The sequence below is a fragment of the Fulmarus glacialis genome, unplaced genomic scaffold, assembly GCF_000690835.1.
Source record: "Fulmarus glacialis isolate BGI_N327 unplaced genomic scaffold, ASM69083v1 scaffold13575, whole genome shotgun sequence".
Lineage (NCBI taxonomy): Eukaryota > Metazoa > Chordata > Aves > Procellariiformes > Procellariidae > Fulmarus > Fulmarus glacialis.
Window position 1 is genome coordinate 6,119 of NW_009213864.1, and position 11,819 is coordinate 17,937.

The following is an 11,819-nucleotide window of genomic DNA, read 5'->3' on the forward strand; positions in this document are numbered from 1 at the left end:
TTTAATTGTTGAATGTTGTTTTAATAGCTCGTGTATATTTCCACGTTAAAAACAACTTATTATTGCACTTAGAATGTATCCCTTAAAGCTGTCTTGTTTAAGAATAAAAAAAAGACCTAACAAGCACAACAGAATAATTTGAAATTTAGTCTAACTCACAATACTGCTCCAAAGTATTACTGTCAGTACAATTTCAAAACTACCAGCTATTCTGAAGTTTAGCTGAAAAAGCCACACACATATATATTAATAGTATTGCCTTCACCAAATAAAATCTACCATTCAGCAGCTTTACTTCTGAACGTGTTTACACTCGGAGCTTAGTTTGTGCATATTCAAAACCTGTGCCCAAAAATTCCATCCTTAATGTTCTTTGTTTGGGCTACTGTGAAAAGTGTTTAAGCAAACTGAGCAGGCTGGGGTATTTAGAAAAAATAAAACAGATGTTTAATAATTTGGCTTTCTAATGCAAAATTATTTCAGCAAGAGCTAAGGTAATTAAAAGGATACATTCATTATAAAAGGCTGTAAAACAGCATGAGAAACTTCAAAAAACAAATCAGTCGTAAAAGCTACTACATTTTCCAATATAAACACCCACGGGTGTGCCTGCATTGGATAGATCATAAAAATTATTGAAGAATCCTGGGTCAGTGAACCAAAAACAGTTTTCACACTTCCAGAAATAGGTTCTGATGAGTTAGAAAAATACTCTCTTCACACACAGAATCACTACGCACGTACACACTAATGCTACAAAACTTCAAATACCTTGAAAACGTGGCTTGAAATCAAACTCAATGACTCATCAAGAAAAAGTTCAACAGTATAAAAGATTCTTATAGCAGTTTTGCAATTTGAGCAATAGTTCAAAACTTCTTCAATGTCATATAGTATCTTCAGCCAAAAAGTACAAATCTAGCTTCAGTAGAAGACGGTCGGGCTGGTACAGGAAAAGAAAGCATCAAAAACCAGATTCCATTTCTTTGACTGGCTTTTCTGTAGTGTCCGACACCAAAGTGCTTTCGTTTTCCAGCATTTTCTCAGTAGTTTCTCCATCAACAGGTTTTGCTCTTTCTTTTAACTTCTGCCGTTCATGGACCCAGGGGATGAAACATAATACAGCTCCGCCAATAAGGGGAGGCACTCCAGCCAGGTAGAATGCTACATCATAGGTGCCAAGGTGATCACGCAGCAAACCTGGGAAGACCAAAAATTACCTCTGATAAATAATGGGGCCTCGGGAATCTACAAAAACCATGTCTTTTCTTTGGATTCAGAAACTTGAGAGCTGGCATGGATTATTATAACCACTAATCTGACTATCTGATGTATATAGAGGTATATAGGTGTATATAGAAGTAGAAAGGTATTCCAGAGTTGATTTAAAGACCCCAACTAATGAAGAACTCAGTATGTCACCACTCAACTGCTTAATTACCACCCATCATTAAATACATGTACCGTATTTCCTATTTGAAAGTTGCTCATTTCAGCTTCTCCAGCACTTGAATCTTGCAATGACTTTGAGAAATTCTCCCTCTCTTGGTAACAGTTGTCTTTTATCAAGGTGCCTTTTAATCTTATTCTAGACATACTGCATATATTGCATTCCTGGTAGCCTCTTACTAAAAAAGTGTGTGTTCCAAAAATTCACTCTAATTGCTCTCTCAAAACTCCTCCCATTAATCAAATTCTATTTAAGTATTAATAGCTGTGATAGTGTATCCAGATCAGGAAGCACCTAGTCTATGCTGTTCTAGTTTTAAAATTTCATTCTTTATAATGCTGCATAGTTCACTTACTTACATCTTACTAAGTATCTTTCAGTAGCACTTACAAGACCTTAGGGTAAATTATGATTGAAAATCATCAGCGGTAAGGATTGTAGCTTAAGCTATTTCCAACTCCCAAAGAACTTCCAGTTTTCATCTTCTAAACCTGTACTTTGTCAAACAGTCTCCTATCAAAGAATAAAAAAAGCCAGTGTTCCTACTTATAAGAAGCAATTAAAGTGACTGGAGCTTTTATTCTCACAATTGTTTTTGCATAAGCAAATTTTGGAGTCCAATTAATTTTCAGATTCTAATTTGGAGTCCTTCTGTAACACAATCAACATATAAGCTGTCACCTCAACAGCATGGAAAATCTCAGGTCCTCAATCCAACTGGAAACCTACCTTTCTTTTAAGGAATGTTTTACATCTGCATAACTTAATAAAAAAGACTGAAGCAAACTTTAAAGAGCACAGTAAATTAATAACCCATGAGCAGCAGTTAAATTCACCATATACTCTGGAGCACGTACCGAGAAAACTTCCAATATAAGTGCATATGATGTAGGAACGGAAAATATGGCCAAGTAGTCATGCAACCGTAGAAACATATTTACAGCTACAGACCATATCTATACTTACCTGCAATAGGTGGACCAACTGTCATAGGAATTGACATGAGTCCTAGTAGAAATCCTATGGCCTGGGAGACATCCTGAGCCCCAACAAGCTCAAAGGCAATAGGAGCCATAATGCAAATGAAGCACCCATCAAACAGGCCCATGAAGAGACAGACAGCAATGAGACCTCCAAAGACGTGGCACAGTGGAATCATCATAGACATCAGCCCAATAAAGAAGAATGAGGCCACCTAAGGAAAAAATGACCAAGGAAAAAATATAAAAACATGTTGCAACAAATCAGCAAAGATAAATGGAACAGATGAGCTTTCTTGCATTTGTAGTGAATTAAGTTGTCTGCCTGTATTTCCTTTAAAATAAATATAAGCAGTCTCCATGGATTACCACCATTGGAAGTTACGTACCAAGATAAAACAAACACATATAACTGTCATGACATGCAATCAAAGAAATTCCACTACCCAGTTCACAAGTTTTCAAAATGCATTTGTAATCAACTACCGTGCAGTGATTATGTAAGGTCATTTCTCATGCACCAACATTTTTTTAAAAGTTACTCTCTGCTCTTTTCACAAATGAAAGCCACAAAAATATCAGAAGTTTAATATAGCTAAAACAGTATAATTAGATAGCTAAAACAGTATAATTAGACTCCTCACTGTTGTAATTTAAGTAAAAATACCAGTATTATAAGTGATTACTTCAGGGTCCTTATATTCAACAGAGGTGGTATTTGAAAGTCTCATTTCCATTTTTCCACATAAAGGTATCTTGCTGTATTCCTGTAGCCATGCATACTTACAAAGATGTTATATTATAATCTTAGATTAAGATTATTATTTGTTTGTTGTAAATTAAAGGAATAAAATTCTGTCTTTTAGCAAAATGAAGCAGAATTAGTAAGAAGATTAAAAAGGTAAGCATTTTGCTTGTGCACCATCCATATGTCAGCATAGGAAACCAACGTCCCACCTAACTGCACAAACACATCTTCCAAACAAGACATATGCATTATGCGTTGGTCACTTGTAGACCATTAAAGAGACACAAGGTCACTTAAAAACTACTAGACATCACAATTTTTTGATGGATAAGTGACATCAAATAAGTTACTTCATTAGGAAAAGTCTTTAAGCAGACAGCTAGATGAAACAATTTTCGGGACAGCATAACAATTCTTTTAAGTAATGTACTTTATTTAGCATACTAAAAAAAACTGTTGTGAAGCATCTGAAGTATAGTATAGAAATAGAAACACTGAAGAACTGGGCTTCTTATAGGAACTTAACGATAGAACTGAGAATTTCTTCACCTCTGTATTCTGATACAGAAAATACAAATATTTGTGAGATGAGTTTAGATCTAAGTAGTAATGTGGTTATCTGTAGACAAACTCTAAACAAGATATTGTTGAGCAGATTTTGTATTATAAAGCAAAATCCAGCAAAACAGGTCCGTAAAAAAGAATGCAGAAACTGAAAGATGAAGGTTGAACTTGCTGGATAGAACTCTTAAGTTGTTCAATTATGAGACAGTAAAGTTCTAAGAGGAAAGATGTTTCATTTACATTAGTTAAAATTAATTCTTAAATAATTTTTGCATGAGATAAGATGATAGTATGAACTGTTGGACAATCCAGAATAATACTTGAGGTGAATATTCACTTTCCCTCAAAAATGCTGATTTGAAACAGGACAGCTGAAGATGCTGGGGCATGGCTTAGGAAAAATGAACGTGTTTTTCCTGCTTAAAACTAGGTGAAACCAACAGTACTCAGAAGCATCCTAGTTCATGCCCTAAACAAAAGTCCATACTTTTCAGTTCTAGCTATTCAAGAAAAAGAATAAAGAAGCTTGTAGTTTTACTGCAAGTTTGGTATTTGTCCTTCATAAATCATGTGTAACATCTCAATGCTGCCTTTTCACTTTTTATCTTGATATTTACTTTCCTGAAAGTGTAACAATAGGTATTAAATCAATGCAAATGAATGAGATACAGTCTCAGTCTCTATCATCAGGGAATCTAAATTTAATGTAACTATGGCAACAAATACTCCATCTTCAGGAAGATGGTTCTTTCCTAAGAATTTTTGTTTTCAATAATGTAGTACAGATAATAGCCATTAGATGTCTCCCTTGTTACTCATTTTAAAACAACAAAGCAAGAACACTCAGCAGTTGATAACATGGAAGTTATTAACTAAAGCTTGTCCAAAAACCTACACTAACTAACACTGCTACTTTCTCAAAAAATAAAAAAATCATTTATAAGTGTGGAGGGGAAGTGTATATCCTCCTTCATCCCCAAGCTTCAGCACTTCTGGAAGCTGTGACTTTCTGCAAGTAACCCCCTTCATTCAACAAAATCTCCTCAACTAAGGACCTTTTACATTCCCGCGGCTTTACCAGTATGTACTATGAACAGAACATACTTGACACCAAATTATCACCTATAAAAGATCAAGCAAAGAGATCCTAAATCCTTAATGGAGGAACACAGGAAAAAAAATTAATCTTTCTGCAACCATTATGAAATCATTGAATAAAACAGGGAAAGCAGAATCTAGAGAATCCCCAAAGGTTTTCTCACTCACATGCTAACAATTAGTAATTTCTTTCATTTCCAGCTGAAAACAGCCAGCAGGTAGTAGACACATTTCCTTAGCATTAAAAAGAGAAAAAAAAAATCAGAGATTCATGAACTTTGCAGCAAAGGCTCCTAGTATTAAAAAACACACGTTGAGTTTCCTAGAGTTTTGAAATTTCTCAAATTTGAATCTCCAATCAGTTAATTCTGCTTACTTAACAGTACCTGCAACCAAAGCCTTCAGAATATTGTTTGTATATTCCTTCAGAACAGTGTGAAGACATACCTGTAAATAAACCTTTTTTGCACCAGGAATATAATCTGCAACTCTGCCAAAGATCAATCTGCCAACTCCTGAAGTAATGCCTAGACAGAGCAGAAGCACTTCTTCTGGCACGCTGTCACCAAATCTGTCTTTTACATGCTTCATCTGTTTAAAAAGAGGGTTGAGAAAATAAACTGGCTTTAGAATTAAAAGGAAGATAAACCTTAGAAAAGTTGAGTTAAACAGTAGTAATCTGAATCTCAGACTTACAAATATGGCTACAAATAGTCAATTAACTTACTCTGCTTTTACAGATTTTAGAATAAGTTTTGCCTTGGCTTATCAGTATTAAGTGCAATACAATAAAAACAAATCTCAAATATGTTGTTGCTTTATTCACAATTAAGGAACTTAATTCAAGAAAACAACAAGGCTGTGTCTAATACCAAGAAAACTGGTAGTCATAGATTTACTAGTCATAGATTTAACATAACACAGAATCCACAAGCGCTGGCTAGAGCTGGTTGCTTCACTGGCTGGGGCACGCTCTCAGGTCTGAAGGTACTGAATGATTAATGAGTATCACCACAGTATTGTGCATTAAGACAGAGATACATACTGCCAAACTTGTAACATCGCTCTGGGCAGGAGCAAGAAGCGCTATCTGGCCTCCAACTCTGCCCCTCTGCAAGTAGGAGGGGCCCTCCAGGCTGCCTCATCCTGACATCCATGATCACTGTGACTTCCAGGGGCAAGGAGGAAGAGGAGCAGGAACCACCTGCAGTGCCAAACACACCAGCAAGCACTTCCAGGAGAGGGGGCAGCTACAGCAGCAATGAATAGGGCAAACTGGAAGAATGATTTATCAGCCACTTCAACCCAAAGAACTAAAGCAACTGACCAACGGTCCTGACAGTAGACCATCAACTACAATGTGATGGTCTACAACTACCAGTGTCAGTCATTCTAACCTTTCAAGTCATGTTAAAAAAAAAAAAAAATCGTAAGACTGGCTTGATGGATTTGGATTTTTTATATTCTGTCTGGTTCCACAGTGTTTTTTGTTTGTTTGTGGTGGTTTGGTTTTGTTTTGTTTTAAAATCAACTATGAAGACCAGAAATTACCCATAAGAAAGATTTTTTGCACATTCACTTTTTGAAACACACTTGGCAATACCAAATATGCCCAAGCGGGCATTAGAGGAGAAATCATTTGCATAGTCCTGCGATCTCTGTGCTCATAACTAGTTCCAAACAAGAAACTCTAAAGACTCACAGGCATGAAGAAGCAAACGGAAGAAACTGATTTTTAGGAAAGATGTAGTAAAAACATTTGAGAGACAAGGTGACCACAGGCTGACAGACCTGGATAGCAAAAGCTGCACACCAATTTTTGTTATTGATTCTGACTATGTGACATCACTTTGAACTAGAGAACACTTATTCTCCTATCTAGAAAACGGAAAAGTTCAGTTTTAGTAAATACTTCTAGAGCAAAATAGGCAAGATTCTTTCCTGGCCAGAGTGTTAATACACAAGCAGTGCCTTTTTTTCCAAAATAAACAGGATTTGCTGAGTGATGGTGCTTTTGTTAAGTATAAAATCAGTTGGGTTTTGTTTACATGTCACAGAAAGTCCATTAAATCTAGTATTAATTTGTCCAATATAATTGATTTTGTCAGAAAGGAAATAAAAAATAAGGGTTAGTGGTTTTGTTTTGTTTTTAAAGAATAACTTCTAACTTCAATTGAAGACAGATGCTTGCTGTTTCTATTTTTGAGGGGGTTTTTTGCTTCGCTTTTTAAGACACATTTGGGAACAGAATCTGATGAATTTTTTTCCTCTGGAATGAGATTTAAACATAAAAGATAAGTTGTTCTATTTATTCCCTTTCTGTCAAAGGTGAGAAGAGGAAAAGCTGACAGTTTTCCCACCCCTACCTTTATGTGCTTGTCAACACCTGCTGGCCCAGCCAGCAAGTGAAGCCAAGGTATTTTCTGCCATTCTTCTCACCTGTTCCACTTCCATGTTTCTGCAGCCTCTAGCTTGTTTAATTAGCAGACCTGATTCATCCACTCCCCAGAGGCTTTTCAAGAGGTAAGATAAAACTCTATGTTTAGATAACGATTAACCCTGCATGTGAAACTGAGTAACTGGATTTTGCAAAGCAGCACTCTTAAGGGTGAAACGCTGTCCTCTTATTCAACAGGGGAAAATATTGGATTCAATCAACTCCTTAAGTAGGAAAAAACCCACTACTCATCTTCATATATCTAAATTAGTTGGGTTTTTTTTTTTTGGTTTCACTCCTCTTAAGCACACCATAACCTTAAAGAGACCTTCCAGCTAGATGTAAGGAAAAACTTTTTCCCCAGAAGGGCAGTAGGCAGTGGCACACGCTGCCCAGAAAGCTTGTTCAGTTGTCTTCTTTTGAGGTTTTCCAGACCCAAGTGCACAAAATCCTGAGCAACCTGGTCTGATCTCAGAGCTGACCCTCTGATCCTTAGCAGCATATTCAATCTTCAGCGATTGTCAGTAAGTGAGCTGTAAGTAACAGCAGTATTATTAACCAAACATCTGAAAATAGAGCGATTCAGGATTAATTCAGTACTGCAAATGCTAACTCACTATGGACTTAGAGATATTTCTTGTAACTATAGGTTAAATACATTTATTTATTTATGATGAAGTAGCTTAAACGGAATTCAGATTTCCACAGATTTTTAACTGACAGAACTACTCCAAAATCCCATGATTGGCAATTACTTGTGAACCTTCTCAGGGAGCATTTCATGCATTAACGCTCTTGTCATTGCAGAACTATACAGGCTGTAATTATATGACTCTTTAGGCATTACCTACAGCAGTCAAATGGGGACCCAGGCACACAGCAGACACAAAGGCCAAAGTATTTCCCTATGGGTTTTGCCTGTTCTCCGTAATGTAGCTAGCTCTTCACTCTCATTAGAGCTGTGTGCATGCTGAATTGCAGGTCTGATTTTTCCAAATGCAGAAAACGCCTGTAATTTTGCCTAAGCCAACCAGTACAAGATCTTCCAGACTAGCATAGCTTCTTTACTATTGTTAAAATAAGTTATCTTTGTACAATGCAATTTTCCAAATCAAGACGTAGGCAGTGGACAACAGAACTGAATGCATCCCTGGCACCAGCATTTTACCTTATACCCTTGCTCTCTATTATCAGGGTAATGCATACAAAGACAGATCTTATTGTCCAAATTCTCATTATTGTTAGGATGAGACTAGAAAAAAGATTAGCCACTTAGTAGTAGCTGGAATGCTTTCAGATACACTGCCTTGGCTAACCTCTCTCCATCCAACCAAGACCCAGATTTTGCCAAGATCTTCCAATGCCCACAAATTTCAGCTATATTCATGCACTGAATCAAAGATAGAGTAATCTGAGTATAACTCCAGTTCCTTTTTCCAACCACAAAGAACCTGAATCTGAAAGAAGTCATAATGAACTAGTAAGAAATAATTCTTTCTCTGTCAACTGCTTTCCTCCTGTGTATATTCCATTTTGGGAATTCCCAATCAAGTAAAGCTTTAGTAGGCTAAATGCAATGCAATCTTCCTCACCAAAAGAGATGGCCAACAGCAATATATAACCCAGAAAAGTTTGAGCACATAAAACCCAGCATTTTCTTCAAGTCCTGATGCAAGTCCTGATGTCTGACACTACCCTTACACTGGTTCTGAATGAAAAAAGGAAATGTTTACAGAGTACTGCTGGTACCATTTGTAAGTTGTAGATACTATTCCTAACCACTCCAAATTAACAGTTTTCTGAAAGATCTGAGGGGGGTTCTTTTGGTTTTGATTTTTCTTTCCAGACAGGAAAATAAACAGGATAGCCTACACAAACTTTTCATTCTTCATGCTTTCCAGAAATGCTTGAGTTCTATAGAAATCCAGGCAAAACTCTGCTTCCTTGCAATGCAAAGTGGTGAGCTGTGCCTGTAAGTAACAAAGACGAAGCTTTGCACGCGGTGTCAGATGAGTCTAAAACAACCTTACAGGCAAAACCTATGATCAGAGACTGAATCAATCATAGGGCTCGTGGTATGGAATCTGCTCTGAGGTATAAGCACTTGCAATATCCAGAACTGCTTTAACAACATTGTTTTTTCAGTACTAATTGGCCCTCTTAGCCATGCAACAATTTTAAATCCACACACCCAAAATAATTCTAGACTTGTATAATGTATGAGACTTAGCCATTAATCTAGGCATGGCAATACCTCCATAATCTATTGATTTGATTATTACTACCATGGCCTTCAAAAACCCATTCAGTATTATTAGAAGACACGATGGTCTTGTCATTCCATCACTCAGAACTTTTTTCTCCCTAGCTGTAAGTGCAAGAAAGGCAAAAGACAAAAATAAACTAAGTGCATGTCCAAGGAAGGGTATTAGCAACTGACAGGACACAAATGGAGTGGGTATGTGTAGAAAAATTATACCGGTGCTCATCTTCAAGACTACAATTGGATCTCCAAAATTTCAGAAAACTAAGAGCTTAGGTTTATTTCACATACATCTCTCCTGAGAAAAGAACAGCCTTACTGGTGATGTACAGATCTTTCTGTACTGTTAGTGCCATCACACACCAACCTTCCTTCAATGAAAAAGTCAACCACATGCCTGAACAAGCAGACTCCTTCAAAGACCTAGACAAAAATACTAACTGTTGCCTTGATAAAGATATATCAAGAACTTTGCAGTGAACTGTCCTGGAAGATTGAAAGTTTCAGGATGTGCTGAAAAACAGAGCATAAAGTAACTCTGGACAAATCACTCTTTATTCTCTAACATAAGGACTCACCACAAAAATGAAGGGGGCAGGAGTCAGAGAAAGGAACTTGGTTGCCAGAGAACTGTATGATACTAGGCACAGGGAAGATCATTTAAATGTGAATACATTTCTGGTCCAGACTCCAAAGAAACTTTTACTGATGAGCCAAAAACTAGCAAACAAACCAGCAACTCCTGACTCCTGAACTTCTACTGAATGTTCTTCGTGTTAAGAGACATGAAATAGCATTACTAACACCTAACGCAGATCCATTTTTAAGGGAGTGCCATCAGCCTGAGATGGATACAGTAGCATTTTTTAGAAATTAAGTGTCTTCACATGACAAAAATATGCATACACACCCCTTCAAAATAATTCCTGTTTACATACTTGCCACAACAGTGATACTTCCTCTTTCTATCTCTGGTCAATTTAATATACATAATGAACAAGGAGAGAATTAAAGAAACACGGTGATTATTACATGGCAATAGGGAATTTTTTTATTATTCCACTAAGTAAAGCAGATTAAACAGAATAAACCATACATCATGAAGATTCAGAACAAGTATAATCTGAATTTAAGTAAAACTGAACATAACAGCTAACAGGTTAACTGTTAAGCCTATTTAACATAAAAAAGGTTAAGAATTCAGATTAGATTAAGAAAAAACTCAGGTTGACAACTATATAGTTAAAACTGTTTGGTTTTTCCCAAAAAAATAGCTAGTCCTGAAGAAATTTGCCCTAAATAATAAAAAACCAAAATCTCAGAGCTGTTAGTGTTATCTTTAAGAGCATGTGGAGGATGAGTATGATCCCAGATATCAAAATAGGCAACCAATAGCAGAAAACTTAAATTGGAGAAACCAAGACAATGGTTGTTAACCAATAAACACTTTCTACTTAAGAGTCACAAATGCTAATCATTTTTAGAATCATAGAATCATTAAGGTTGGAAGAGACCTCTAAGATCATCAAGTCCAACCGTCAACCCAACCCCACCATGCCCGCTAAACCATGTCCCTAAGCGCCTCATCTACACGTCTTTTAAGTACTTCCAGGGATCGGGACTCCACCACTTCCCTGGGCAGCCTGTTCCAAGGCCTGACCACTCTTTCAGTAAAGAAATTTTTCCTGATGTCCAGTCTAAACCTCCCTTGGCGCAACTTGAGGCCATTTCCTCTTGTCCTATCGCTTGTTACTTGGCAGAAGAGACCAACCCCCCCCTCGCTACAACCTCCTTTCAGGTAGTTGTAGAGCGCGATGAGGTCTCCCCTCAGCCTCCTCTTCTCCAGGCTAAACAGCCCCAGTTCCCTCAGCCGCTCCTCATAAGACTTGTGCTCCAGTCCCTTCACCAGCTTCGTTGCCCTTCTCTGGACACGCTCCAGCACCTCAATGTCCTTCTTGTAGTGAGGGGCCCAAAACTGAACACAGTATTCGAGGTGCAGCCTCACCAGGGCCGAGTACAGGGGCACGATCACCTCCCTCCTCCTGCTGGCCACACTATTTCTGATACAGGCCAGGATGCTGTTGGCCTTCTTGGCCACCTGGGCAATTTTAAAGCAGTTAAACCAGTTCTCAGACCTTGAGAGAGTGAGTGCCAATTGGTAGGCTTGAAAGATATTCAGGGAATAGTGCAAGAAAGCATGCTAGGGACTGAGAAAAGCCTGAAGCATGGGGGACAACCCCTACACTGCAGCACAAGACAGTTCATGACTTCTGCTCTTT

The 11,819-nt window shown here is 37.5% G+C and overlaps 1 protein-coding gene across 1 annotated transcript in view; it reads right to left on the reverse strand.

Annotated features, from left to right (window-relative positions):
- Window positions 1–551: 551 nt before the first annotated feature.
- SLC16A10 (solute carrier family 16 (aromatic amino acid transporter), member 10) overlaps window positions 552–11,819 on the reverse strand; it is a gene marked incomplete at its 5' end in the record, with an annotated part of 30,584 nt that continues 19,316 nt past the window's right edge. The window contains 3 exons of the mRNA XM_009578358.1: window positions 552–1,200; window positions 2,417–2,645; window positions 5,288–5,431. Coding sequence (XP_009576653.1) covers window positions 965–1,200; window positions 2,417–2,645; window positions 5,288–5,431 — 609 coding nt within the window. The remainder of the gene's footprint in view (window positions 1,201–2,416; window positions 2,646–5,287; window positions 5,432–11,819) is intronic.